The sequence below is a fragment of the Hydractinia symbiolongicarpus genome, chromosome 8 (genome assembly GCF_029227915.1).
Source record: "Hydractinia symbiolongicarpus strain clone_291-10 chromosome 8, HSymV2.1, whole genome shotgun sequence".
NCBI classification, from domain to species: domain Eukaryota; kingdom Metazoa; phylum Cnidaria; class Hydrozoa; order Anthoathecata; family Hydractiniidae; genus Hydractinia; species Hydractinia symbiolongicarpus.
In genome coordinates this window covers 18,161,707-18,175,810 of record NC_079882.1, presented here as the reverse complement: position 1 = coordinate 18,175,810, position 14,104 = coordinate 18,161,707, and the positions used below count along the sequence as shown (strand labels likewise).

Here is a 14,104-nt window from a genome sequence, read left to right as displayed (position 1 = left end):
GCTTAAAATTATATTTATTTATTTATTATATAGGTAAACAAGAAAATACTGCAGCAGATATGTTGTATGAAATGTTACTTGATCAAGATATCAATGTCAAAATTGATGTTGCTGGTAGAATGGGAACTGTTTTAAACATTGTTTCGGTGGAACTTCAGGAAAACCACTTCATCTCAATCTGTAAAATTTTGGATAAACTTGCTTCCAATGGCTCTAAAGTAAGTGATCATGTTAACAGAATTCAAATGGTTTTGTTAAGACACTAAAGTTATGTCAAAACAAAATTTCATTTTTTTCTGTTTTTATTTCAGAAAAATAATTTTCCTGATAAACATTTTGGAAGTCAATTTCCTGCGTAAATTATGGGGAAACTGGCTATTTGCAAAATTCGCCAAAAAAGAAAAAATATTATAAGAAAAATTTTTTACCCACTACAAGAACAATTTGACTTAAGAAAAAGCAATGGTAGAAAGGTGACCAAACCATGAAGCAAGCTAGCTCTGTTTGTAAAAATAATGAAAATCTTCGTCCTATGACCTTTTATATTTATATTTTGAATACTTGTAGTAGCAGGTTATTGATTGTTTAATAAAGAAAAAAAATAAAAGGATATTTGTGTATCTGTTTTGTGCTTATTATATTTTGAAATTTTCTCTTGTAAGCAGGTGTTAAGTAAATTATGCCACAATTGATAATTCGAAAGAATGGCTTTTATACAACTTAATACAAAGAATTAAGCACTGTGTTTTTTTGTTTCCTTTCTGTGTTTTTTTATCTAGACATTGTGCATTGATGGTTTTTTGCATGTAAACTTGACTATATTGGTTGTTATAAAAGACATTATTTTAAAAAATGTTGCTCTTGAAAACAAAGCACTGTGGATTTTATTTGAGTTTTCCAGAAATGGTGTGTTGCGTCAAGCCAATGTGAAGAAGGTAATTTTGATGTTGTATGATTATTCTTGCAGTGTAAATTTTATTGCCAAAGTAATATAACTGCATATAAAGAGTTCATTAATTTTTTTTTAGTTACTGGAATGTTTATCAAAGTATTTTGGGTATAATAACCTTAAAGATTACATGCAGCCTAAAATGGGATTTCTCCTATATAACACCATAAAGAACAACATATCCACTGAAGAATTTCCTACGCTTTGTCTTGGCTTAGATCACAAGGACTTTTTTAGGTAATACTTAACATTAATGTATTCTATGTCCAAATGCATATTATGATGGTAGTTTTTGGAACATGATAGCTGTGAAAGTGTTTATATTGTATGTTTATTCAAAGGGTTTAAAAGTCAGTGGTACATACCCATGTACAAAAATCCACCGAATTTATATGCTTTGTTCACTAATGTTAGGTCAATGTTTACTGCCTTTGTTTCATAAAATTTTGTCCTGGTGAAATATGTGCACCATAATAACTCATTTAACGAATGTTTATGCTATAGATACAGTTAATGCTCAGTTAGATTTTGTAACAGCTAGTCTTTTTGAGAATTCACTTTTTAGGGACTCAAAAAAAACCAGAGAACTGTATATGTTGTTGTAAATATAATGCTTGCTAAAAATCAATTTAAAACCATAGATTAACCTTAAAATGAACAAGGTACAACTTTAGTACATCCTTTAAGTGCAAAAAATATTTAGGTAAAGCCCAAAAAGATAATATATAACTTTGATACTTTACTTGACATACATATAAATTAGAACTTTTGTCGGGTTAGCAGCAAAAATCTGTTTATTTATTACAGAAAAATACCACTTGTTACCGTTTGTACATACCACTCTTTCCATTTACACATCAATGCTCACAGAAATACTCTTTTCTAGCTAAATTTCTTTTCAAATCTATAACAAATCACTTCTTCAAAAACACAGTGTTACTTTTGTAACAATGTGATCTGATTCAAAGTGATTCAAGTTCCACTGAAGATAAAATAATGACATACCTGATTTACCTACTCTAAGCTGAATAAATTAGGAACATTTACTTCCGGAGTGACGAGGAAAGAAAGACTTTTCTAGGTTTCGCAAGAATAAAAGCTTGTGTCACAGGGATACAAATGAAATTCTTGAAAATCATCTCCCAGGCAAAATAAACAAAACATTAGCCAAAAAAATTTACCTAAACTTTCTTTATGAATTATAAGATTTTAATGAGCAACATGTGTGAAATTAAAGTGGCGAGATTTTATTTAATTTTAGAACAGAGCATATTATATGTTAAATGCTTGGTAGATTACGATTACAAATAATAAATACAAACTTAAAATTTACCATAAATAGAAATTATTTTGTTTTTCACACAATCCGCAGGAATGTATGTTTAGTTTAGCCTTTCTTCATCTCTGGTAAAAAATTAACACATTGGGGGTTCTTTTACGTGAAACCATTGTGGCGAGAGTCACCAGATCGTCGCTGGAGTTGTTTGTTTAGACAATCAAGTAACAGGATGGTAGAGGATATATATTTTTTTTTACTTCCAAAAACTACAATTACAGCAATAATATAGAAAAGAAAAACTATGTGGTTGGCTAATATATTTTATGTATATATATTAGTTGTTTATATATCCTCGAAAACAAGGTTTATGAGATTAGCTGACAGCTCCTTTTTCTCAGTTTTAACCTTAAGGCTTGGTTCTCACTATGGGCTAACAATGAGCTAACCATAGTACGCATTACGCGCTAAAACCTTAGCCCATATTTTAAACGTAAAAGTACCTGCTTAGCTCACAGCTGAACTCATCATTAGCTCATCGTTAGCCCATTTTTTGATATCAAATTTTTTTGAAATTTTTTTTTGGCTAACAGCGAGATAAGCTCACTTCCAGCAATCTTCAAAGGAAGCCGACATAAATTGTGCTCAAAGCGATTTATGTTTTTTAAAATAGTATGTTTAGTTGTGAAAAAGTTGTTTCCTCTCGTATTTTACTTAATTCCTTTCTCTTCAGGCTACGTCGTCTTCTTCAAAGTAGTATTAATAACAAGACTTTCTTTCTATCTTTTTTTTCATTCTTTCTCGCATTATATTCTGCTACAAAAGAGCTAGCGATGTACCATAGTGTGAACGTGAAACAAATACATCAGGTACCTGTAGCTTAAAAATTGAAGTCGGCTAACAAATTATGCACACTATGGTTAGCTCATGTTAGCCCATAGTGATAACTAAGCTTTATTGTTGTATTAAATAACACAATATTTGAGGATTAAGTCTGAAGTACCTGTTTTTAACTGTTTTTTCCTGCTGCTACTTCTATTCTGATATGTTTGTGAAGATTTTTGAGAATCACATCCAAGATGCTACTTTTTATAAATTCCTTGCCTTTTATAAGTTATAATTCTTTCCTCATTTGCAGATTAAAATTCCAGTAATATGATGTGGCGATGGTACAAACAGGACTTGCCTATTAGGTTTTACAGGAATCAATTTTTTCGCTTACAGTGTTGTATCTGTTTTTATTATATACTGTATAGTCAATTGGGTATATTCTTTTGTTATTCATGGTTTTTGAAAATAATTCATTGGAAGAAAAAGAAAATAGTAAAAGTTCTTTACAGTGTTTTTTTTTAATGCGACATCACCCTCTATATACAAGTACTGCTGCTACCCCTTACGATAGAACATTTGCACAAAAGCGTAGATAGTTGAGAACTTTCTTGTTTCAACCGCCAGAAGGTCATTTTGACCTTTTGGCAGTTGTGAGTGTTTAAACTGTACCAGTTTCTTGTTTTTCTTGCATCGGCAGATATTAGCCATGTTTTAATTGATTTATTAAGATTGGGTTGTGTGTTCAAACTGACAGGTTTTCTTGTTTTCTTTAAACTCTTCTTGATGAAAACAATTTTTTGCAATATAATTGTCTTACACATATACTAAAATGAGTAGTCTTACTTTGAGTCCATATTTCTCAACTTTCAAAACAGTTACAAATACCACATTAACCAGCAACATTTACCAGGGCTGAAAAAAACGATTGTTTTCTGACCACGAACACCACTACGTTAGTTCCCCATTTTGAAAATGGATAGTTTGAAAATATAATTATAATAATTATATTATTTAGTTGTCATTTGCACAAATTATTTGTTGCTTTAAAATTTTAAAATTGAATCGCTCATTTATTCTTTAATATTTAGACAAGACCAGTGCACATTTTTTGTTTTCATTTGTTTGCTGTGCTGTTTGTTTATATTACGTAATTATATTACAACAAACATAATTTTTAAATAATTAGTTTAAATATGACAACTTTTTGTGAATAAATTAATACATTTTATCAAAATAAAATGGCTTAGACAGGAAGTCCAGGTGAGTTTAGCTACGAGCACCATCAGTACTACGTTTGCCTTGTTCCCTCAAAAAAAAACAAAAAATTGTGCAACTTGAGGTGATGGTAGCCAGATATTTTGTTGAATTTTGTAATGGTATGTAACACGTTTATATTTTCTGGTATCATGATTTATGAAGCGTCCATCGTGCCACACAAAAACAATGCGGTACAGAGATTAAAATAGGCATTTAATATTTGGATTAGCTCATTGAAATGCATGTTTCGTCTAATTCGTCTAATTTATATTGTTTATATTGTTTTGAAAATTTAAAAATGAATTCTCCATTCAATTCGCCATTCAATTCGCTTCGTAACCCCCCCCCCCCCCCCCCCCTTAACAATTAATACTCAAGATGATTATGTGCAAACAAATATTTTATATTTATCACGTAGCCGAAAAAGTAAGTTATAACATTTTATTATTTTTGGATAATGATTTAAACACATTTTTAAAATATTTTGCACTATTAAAAAGCCATCCCTTTTAAAATCGACTTTTTTTCCTATATAACCAAGCCTAAGTATTTTTAACAGAGTTATGACTTAAACCGAGATCTATATGATTGTTACAAGAAAGTCAGAGCAGATCCATCATCTGCTTTTATGGATCTGCATAATAGAATTTTGGGATTGTTTACATCCTGATCACAGTCATTTTACAAAAAATTAACTTAGATAGAAAGCAATTAACATGGAGAAAAATAAGCCTTCCAGTGTACACCAAAACAAATTCCTGTGTACACTAACTTTGCCATAGACCCTAATTCAATTTGAAAACGGGGTGCGAATATAAGAATTGGTGCGATTCTTATATTTGTGCTTCGGATTCAAGTGTTGATTTAGTGTATCAATCAACTCATTTTAATAAGCTTTGATCAAGGATTTTCTGATGTCAATAAATTTCGTAATAAGCTTTACATCTCTGAGCCAATGACTGTCCACAATACTGCAGCTTTCTTCATTTCATCATGAATGTCCTTAAAGTATTGTTCTAATCTTTCAACATATGCTGGCCAATGATCTACTTTGAGACCGAACTGTTCTAGTAGAAAAAGCATGTAAATTGTGTGGCAAAAAAAATAGCCAACCGTGTTTTCAAAAAGTCACATACTACTTTTATTTACATTTTATAACTCCTTATGCAAAAAATGAAAATAGATTTTAGTACGCATAGGATTGATTTGGGGTATGTACTGCTTTTTCCAAACTAAAGGGTATTTTTGATTTTTTTTCCTTATGAGAAAACCTGCGAAGTAAGTTACTAAATAATAAGGCAGTTTCTTACATATTATGTTATACTATTGTATAAGGTCCGTGGAAAAATCCATCAGGCAGAAGAATTTAGATTTTGATGTCAGCAATGACGCTGAACTAAATAATGTATAGGATCATTTGTCTTTGACAAACGATTGGAGAGATATAGAGGTTTAAAGCTGGTTTTTGATGTTATCAATCCGTCCATTCTGAAACGGATTTGGTGATCCTGGTTTTGGGTACTTACCCAATTTGGTCCCAAGTTACATGCGCTGTAAAAAGTAACTAATGTCACCACCCTGTTTCCATGTTATTTAACCACAAAATTATGAGTGTATTGTAATGGCTTTATGACTTCAAGTTACTGTTAAATTAATGTTATTGACGTCATGACGTTTGAACTGTCAAATAACATTTGAGACATTTTTCGGAAACTTCAAGGGAAAATGTGTCTGTGTCTCCTTTACAGAGACACAAACTAGCAAATATGCTTCTAGGAACGAAAAATATCTTTTATAATGTATTCTTGTAAATTTTCTAATAGTAGGATTTTAGTGGTAAATTGAATCTTCATCTGGCTAGAACTCTTTAAAACTCATATTCATCTTTAACAGTTAGATCGCAAAGATTTTGTAATGAAAATGCATTGTACTATGCTTTAATATACTCCACTTTACCATACTAAAGCCTTGGCCTTGAAAATCCAATAATTCCAAAAGTATGTGCTAGACTTAGGTTTTTTTTATTATTTAAGGGTTTATTATTAACCTATGGTTTGAAATGGGTAATTAACTAACATAAATTGTCTGAAAAATAGCTTGGTCAAGATAAATAAAGGTTTTTTGAGTCCTGAGTTTTTTCAAGATATTAAGTCAAAAAAACTAGATGCCCACGGCCCTACAAAATCTAACTGACCCCCCAAGGTAATATTTTTGACATCATTTCTGTTTTCTGTCATTAATTTGTTATCATAAACCTCCACAATAATCTGTCTGATAAACAAATAAACTAGACAGTAATACTCGATCATAGTGAAACAGACATACACAAAGTCTTATAGTGTACATGACTATTAACAGATGTACAGCAAGTCGAAATATTTGTCATGACATGTAATGTTCACGATTTTTAACTGCTTTATCGTTTTAACAATGTTATGAAGCTTGTACTTCGGCATTAATTTAGAAGTTTCTTCACCACTTTCTAATTGTTGCAAAGGCACTTAAATAGTTAAAAATTGACACACATTAAAGAGGAAGTTAATCCAAAAATTGTATTTTTTTATTTGATCTAACTAATCCATAAAATCGTGATAAAATATAACTTAGTTACAGAAATTTGTTTTCTTCGTAAGCTGGCTGCTGTTTCATCTTTAAGTATTGTATTGTTTTTAAAGTCAGCAACAAAACTTTGAAGCTTAGCTATAGCTAAATGGCATACTGCAATAAGCTTCTGCTGGCATACTTATTACCATTCAATAAGTCTGGTTAATTGATGGAAAGGTATAAGTGAGAAAGGGAGACTCACTTTAGCATGTGTTGATGCAATGCAAAAATTTTATGGCTGCACTATTCGAGACAGTAAAATGATGCTGCTAAGATATCTTAAGAAACATGAGCTATTCTTAATCACTATGAGAGAAGAAAGGAGCTGGTACAGCTACCAGAGGGATAGAGCAACTGGTTTACAGACATTAGATCATTGAAATTTACATTTACCCAGGCTGTGATTAACGCTGTGACGGCAATTTTTAAAAGCTTGACATTCGACTTTTAGAAGGCTGCACAAATGTGAGCCATCAAAATGCTAATAAAAGTTTAACAGTTTATTGTGGACTATGCTTCTAATGGAGCAGTATATCTCACCAACAGAAATATCACTTCGATATATGTTACAGTGTATTTGTACAACTCAGGTACCAAATACACCATGATAAATTTATTTGAAAAAGCAGAAATTCTTAATAAGGAATGTTCACGTCAACAATATACTATAAGAGAAGAGCCCAGAAATTTTGAAAAAACAATCACTTATAAAACAACAAGCAACTTTTCAACACCTCGAAGGTGTACAATAATAACTACAGGGATTCCATGCAAGTGAAAACTGACAATAAACTTTGAAAGCATTATCCTGTATTTTTCCCACAAAGAACTAGCATCTCTGGGTGCTAGTTCTTTGATATAGGACAGACTATTGGTGGGAAAGAATATTTTGAATCCTCAATGCAATCAATCCTTAGCCCAACTTTTTTATATAAGCATTTGGTCCGGAGTAATGAATGTACCAAATTTGTTTATTTTTTCCTTCTCTTTTGGTCGAATTTACAGATTCTTTCAAGTTTTCTGCAAATGAAAAATCCATTGAAGCTGAGGGAAAAAATTAGTCATGGTAATTTAGTCACCTTTGTAAGTTGATAAATTTTTTTTTTAAAAATACTGACCCTTAACCCTATTCGGTCCGGGGTTTTTCGAACATACTATGACCGGGGGGGGGGGGGGGGGGGGGGGGGGCGGATTCCGCCCCCCCTCACACTTATAGTACGTCATAAAAGGAACAAAATGGCACCAATAAACTTTTGCTTGCGTCAGCACATTTTCTGTGACGTCATCAGAAGCTTGAAAATTGTCAAAAATGCCACTATCTGCTTAAAATATAATTACTTTCGTTCTAAAGCGAATTTTTACATTCTGTTTAAAGTTTCTGAAAGCTACATAAAAGTTATTTAACATATCTTCCGGTTTTTACATGAATCGGATAAAAAATTGCCAAAAATTGCCCGAAAATCCGTTTTTTTCCGATTTTCGGTTGAAATCCGACAAAATCGGGAAATCGGATTAGTCACGTGTTCAAATTATTCAAAATGATTCTTCTTGATGAAATAAAGTTGTGTTGCAAGTTTCAAGTTCTAAGGATAATTCTAACAGGAGTTATTATATTTTCCCCATTATAAGGATTTCATAGAGATTTTTAGGGGTAGTTTCGAGTAATGGCCAATATCAAAGCCTCTGAAAGGTATGGGACCTAAAAAATTAGCATGCTGGTGTCTAATAGATAAATGTTGAAACTCAGTAAGTATCATAGCCATATAACAAAGCAATCAGGAGTTATTAAAAAAAGACCGTCAGGGGGGGGCGGAATCCGCCCCCCTCCCCCTGGACCTAATAGGGTTAATGTTTTTTTTGTTTTGCGCCTAGTTGAATTTTCAAGATATTACATGATGAAGTCGCAGTTTTAAGCAAAGAAACACGCTTTGTAAAAAAAGTAACGTGATTCCAAATCGAGGCTGTGAAAAATTAAAAAAAGTTGTTCGACACATGTATCACGATTCTAAATCACGTGGAATTGTAACTTGGAACTAAGTACTTTTGTAAATAAGGTTGTTTTACTGAAACGTGTATGTGTTTTTGCAATTCTTTTTTTTCTTCTTCAATAAAAAAAATCCAAATTTTATATTTTTGGAAATATTATTTAATACACCTACTAATGATATGTTAGCTTGCATTTTCTTAAAAAAGTACATTTTAAAAATCATGCTTGTTTCTTTTACAGTAGCCTTAAATACATTTTAAAGAAAAACAACTCAGCTCTTTGTGTTGTCTTAGGTTCGCCATAACAAACTTTCGATTTTGCTACTGTGTTTGCAGTTTTTCTTATCTTCGAAAACACTTTAAACTGAATAAGATTACTTTTTATATTAAAGATAGTAATAAAAAATATCAATTTGTTATACAAAAATAATTAACTATTCCTACATAGTAGTCAATATAGTTGTATAATGAGTAATATTTTTTTTAATTTGCTTTTTTTTCTTGTGATTTATTTATAACACTCTGTTATTCAGAATGTGCAAGAGTTGGCAGTCACATCAATATTGAAAGTCTTTATTTAACCGTTTTGCAGCCTCTTTGCAGGCTCTTTAAAATAGCTTAGAAATTAGGAAAGTTTTAACACTGAGTGCTCCCGGGTTAAGGACAATTAAGAGCAATCAGCAAAATTAAAAAATAAAAAGACTACTTATTTACTTACTTATTTAGATTTTTTTATTCTTAGTATCCTTTATTTAGGAATTACTGCAAAGAAATATTTTCTTACCTTGTGTTTTTCAATAAATTTGAAGATATCAATAAGATTCACCACAAGTTTCCGTTTGTTGAAGAGAAGATAGAGATGCTGATTAATCACTTTGCTTCAATAGTCGCACTTTCCCTTCCACTACATTGTGAGCAAATAAATAACAAATTGTTAGAGATCAACAAAAGCATTCACTTGAGAGGACTGGATCATTTCCGTTCAACACTAACCACAGAGGTAAGTTACCCATTTTTTTTTTTTTTTTTTTTAGTCTTATGTACCCCATCAAATTTCTAGGCTAATATTTTAACGAGAGTAAATGCTAGAAACTTTTGGTTTTAAAAACACTTGTTTAACCTACTTTACAACAACAATATTAGACATTTCATATTATTTCACTTTTAAAGTTGATTTGATCTTGTATCAAACTATGGTTTTTGGATAGACCAGAATCTTTAAAATTCGTAAAGAGCAAAAACAATTTCTTATATAGATTTTCAACAAAGAGCTAAAATATAACATTGAAGAAATCGTTTTTAATTTGAGCCTTCATATGTATGACGTTGATGAAGAAAACAAAACTAAATGCCCCAAGTAAGTAAAATTTGTGCCATTTTTACTTACAATAAAATTAAATACAAAAATTTGACCCTGTTTTTAGCTTGTAATGAATTGTAAGTTCTCAATAAAATAAGGCTTTTGATGCACTGGATATAATAAGTACTAAACTTAGACTTTACATTTAAGGTACTTTATAGTTTATATCATCATCCTTGGCTTAATGTCCGTTTTCCATGTTAGCATGGGCTGCACGGGGTATATTAATGACCCTCTTCCAATCTGATCTAGACTGTGTTAGATCTAAACTCAACTTCCTCTGTATTAAGTCTGTCCTTATAACCTCCTGCCAAGTCTTTCTCGGTCTGCCTCTGGGCTTTGCCCCGGGAACTATCAAGTCTCTACGCTTTCTTACCCAATTATCCTCCTCTATTCTTTCCAAGTACTCCAGCCAATTCATTCTTCTTATCTGGATAACATCTTTAATTCTACGGATACTTAGCCTGCTTCTTAGCTCATCTGAACTCTTTCTGTCTCTCAGACTGGGGTTACACCTCCACCTAACCATTCTCATATCATTCCTTTCTAAACGGTCAAGATCTTCCTGCTTCACTGCCCATGTCTCACTACCGTACAACATAACACTTCTTACACAGGACTCATACAACCTACCTTTTACCTCAATTGACAGGGCTCTGCTAGTCAACAAAGGAAGTAACTCTTTGAACTTTTTCCAAGCAGAACCTATCCTGCAAGTAACACTTCTTCCAACACCCCCTTCACTGCCCAACATATCACCTAAGTAACAGAAGTTCTCAACTATCTCTAAGGAGCCACTGTTGTACCTCATTAAAGCTGGAAATATTCATTCTCTATAATCTCACCTTTGCAACGCTTGCATACAAACTGAATGTCAGCTTTTAACCTTCAATTAATACTACTGCACTTCTTATGTACCAATGCTTGGAAGTCTGACAAAAAATTGAGTTACTACCAACCCCTTTCCTACAAACTCCACAAGGCCACTTTCCAACTACAAGGTCACACTTTGACTTTAGACTTTGCTGTGTTCACCCTTAGCCCTCTCTCTTCTAGTCCTTTCTTCCACTTCTCAAACTTTTCAACTAATTCTTCCACGGACTCTGCTATGAGAACCAAATCATCTGCATACAATAACTCCCATGGACAACCTGTTCTGAACTCTATCGACAGCGCTTCTAAGACTAGAACAAACAACAAAGGACTAAGTACAGAACCCTGATGTACACCAACATTTACACTAAATTCCTCACTAATTGAATCGTTAATCCTGACACGACTTTAGCATTGCTGTACATAGACTGTACCATCGTAACTAGCCACTCATCCACACCTAATTTTTGCATAGCCCACCAAATAAATTTACGTGGCATTCTATCAAAAGCCTTCTCTAAATCTATAAAGGCAAAATAGAGATTCTTTCTCTTTCCTAAATAGTTTTCCTGAAGCTGTCTGAGTAAAAATATTGCATGTGTAGTGCCACACCCTGGAACAAAACCAAATTGCATCTTATCTATATCAATTCTTTCTCTAAATAACTTATCAATCACTCTTTCAATAACTTTCATTACTTGATCAACCAACTTCAAACCTCTTTCTAATGCATCACCCATGCCCTTGAAACAATTCACTATTACACTCGACTGCCACTCACTCGGAATAGCACCATCCTTTATGATCTGCTTAGCTAAACTTGTAATAATATAACGAGAAGAATTTATTTAACTTATGTTAAATATTTCTTTTTCGTAGTGAAAATTTTTCCTGGATTGTCTAAGCTGCTTGAATTTAGATTTGACGGCTTCTAAACTCTTGTCTCGCGATAATAAAAAGACTGGGACGAGTTTGGGGTAAACAAAACTAACCGAAATTAGTTGCCCAAGAAGGAAAGAAAGTTGTTTTGAGAATGTAGTTAGTGTTGTTAGATAAGTATGGAGTTTGAAATGATAGAGAAGATTAAGGTAGACGAGTTAAAGAGGTATTTAAGGTTGATAGGTCTGAAAGTTAGCAGGAGAAAATGCAAATTAGTAGCTAGGGTGTTTGCAGCTAGCGAAAATAATGTTCCAGTCATCAAAACAGCAGAGGAGGTAGAGATAATTTACATAAAGAGTACCAGGCTAAGCTTTCAGTCAGTGAATCTGGTGTTGTACTTCTTGATTCAAAGTATCTTCCTTCTGGATGGGTCTGTGAGAATGATGGCATAAAGTTTTGGCCATGCATACTGTGTGCTGATATATTCAATTACCTAATGTTTAACCCCAGTGAGCTTGGTAGTTCAGATTTTAACGATTACAAAAGTTCAAAAGCTTATAGCGATTTTAGTAATGGTTGGCTTGACCCAATATTGTACCATGAAGTTGAACCAACCTCTAGTTATTGTTTTTTAAGGTTGATTATTGACCATCACAGCATATAAATGACCCTCCACATAACCTTGGGATTTGTGTGACAAAAAGTATTGGCAAAATTAAGTCTGCACATTGTGGCTGCATGGCTGGTATGTCAGAGACCTGCAACCACATGGCAGCATTGTTATTTCGTCTTGAAGCAGCAGTTAGGCTTAGACTGAGCAGTATGTCATGTACCAGCAAACTGTGTGAGTGGCTCCCTAACCGAGGTAAAACCGGCCAAGATCAAAGATGTTACATTTAAACGTGATGATTTTGGAAAGAGAGGTAAAAAATCAAAGGGTCCCTCAAGTACATCAAAGAAAGACTATAATCCCTTTGATGTGTCATTTAAACCTTTGAAGCTTTGCGATGTAGCTGCTGTACTTGAGAAGGTTGTTCCAGACACCACTCTTTGAACGGCTGTTCCAAAACCGGAAATAGATTTCATGAGTGATATTGTCACTGGCAACGCCAATGCTCTTGTTAGCATCAACGATGTCATTTTAATGTCCAATTCTATTGAAAATTTTCATAGCAATGTTGCAGTACACTTTTCATCATTAAGCAAATTGAAATAATTACTCGAGGTCAATGTTGTAATGAAAGTATACCAGTATGCCTTTCGCAAAGGTGTCATAACTGCATCCAGAGCTCATGAAGTGAAAACCAAAGTGGAAAAGTTTGTGAAAGGTGGAACAAAAGATTTCTGGTTTTGTGTTCCTTAGTCCAAATATTCCAGCATTAAAGTATAGATACTCAATGGAAGTTAATGCAGTGAATAAATTTTATGAGTATTATTCTAAAGGTCATAAGAATGTTGACGTCATTGAGTGTGGGTTATTTTTAGACAAGGTTTTTCCAGTCATAGGTGCTAGTCTAGACAGAGTTTTTTCGTGTTGGTGTTGTCCATACTCCATTAATTACGCATCTCCAAATGATCCTAAAATTCATCTACCCTATTTAAAATATGTTGAAGGGAAGTTAGTTCTGAACAAAAATCATCAGTATTTTACCCATTGTCAAATGCAGATGGGAGTTACTGGTTTAAAATTTTGCAACTTTTTTGTTTGGACTCAGTATGGTTTTTCGGTAGAGAAAGTTCAGTTTCATCCCGAGTTTTAAAACCATCTTAAAAAAAATTGTCATCCCTCTATGTGCATTATCTGAAACACACGTTCTCACAATAAATGGTATATAAGAGATAGAGAAATGTATGTTCTGGCGCAACGCACATCTTGCGCATGCACACGCCACAGTCAACCACAACAAATCCCTGATGATCTAGTACCATGCTGTGCTGAGTCATGTAGTTCAAGGTAAAGTCTCTACTATGCTATGTTGAGTCATGTAGTTCAAGGTAAAGTCCCTAAGATGCTATGTTTAGTCATGCCTATCAAAAATCAATGCTGCAAATGAGTAAAAAGAGTTCTGGCGCACATGAAAGTAAATTC

The 14,104-nt window shown here is 32.9% G+C and overlaps 1 protein-coding gene across 9 annotated transcripts in view; it reads left to right on the top strand.

The window, feature by feature from the left end:
• LOC130655469 (serine-protein kinase ATM-like) overlaps nucleotides 1-14,104 on the top strand; it is a 255,466-nt gene that overhangs the window by 118,515 nt on the left and 122,847 nt on the right. For all 9 annotated transcript variants that reach the window (XR_008984665.1, XR_008984666.1, XM_057458230.1 and 6 more), the window contains 5 exons: nucleotides 34-218; nucleotides 780-935; nucleotides 1,029-1,186; nucleotides 9,660-9,903; nucleotides 10,160-10,260. Coding sequence is in view for 7 of the 9 variants with exons in the window: in XM_057458230.1 (XP_057314213.1) it covers nucleotides 34-218; nucleotides 780-935; nucleotides 1,029-1,186; nucleotides 9,660-9,903; nucleotides 10,160-10,260 (844 nt within the window). In the remaining 2 variants the exon portion in view is untranslated. The remainder of the gene's footprint in view (nucleotides 1-33; nucleotides 219-779; nucleotides 936-1,028; nucleotides 1,187-9,659; nucleotides 9,904-10,159; nucleotides 10,261-14,104) is intronic.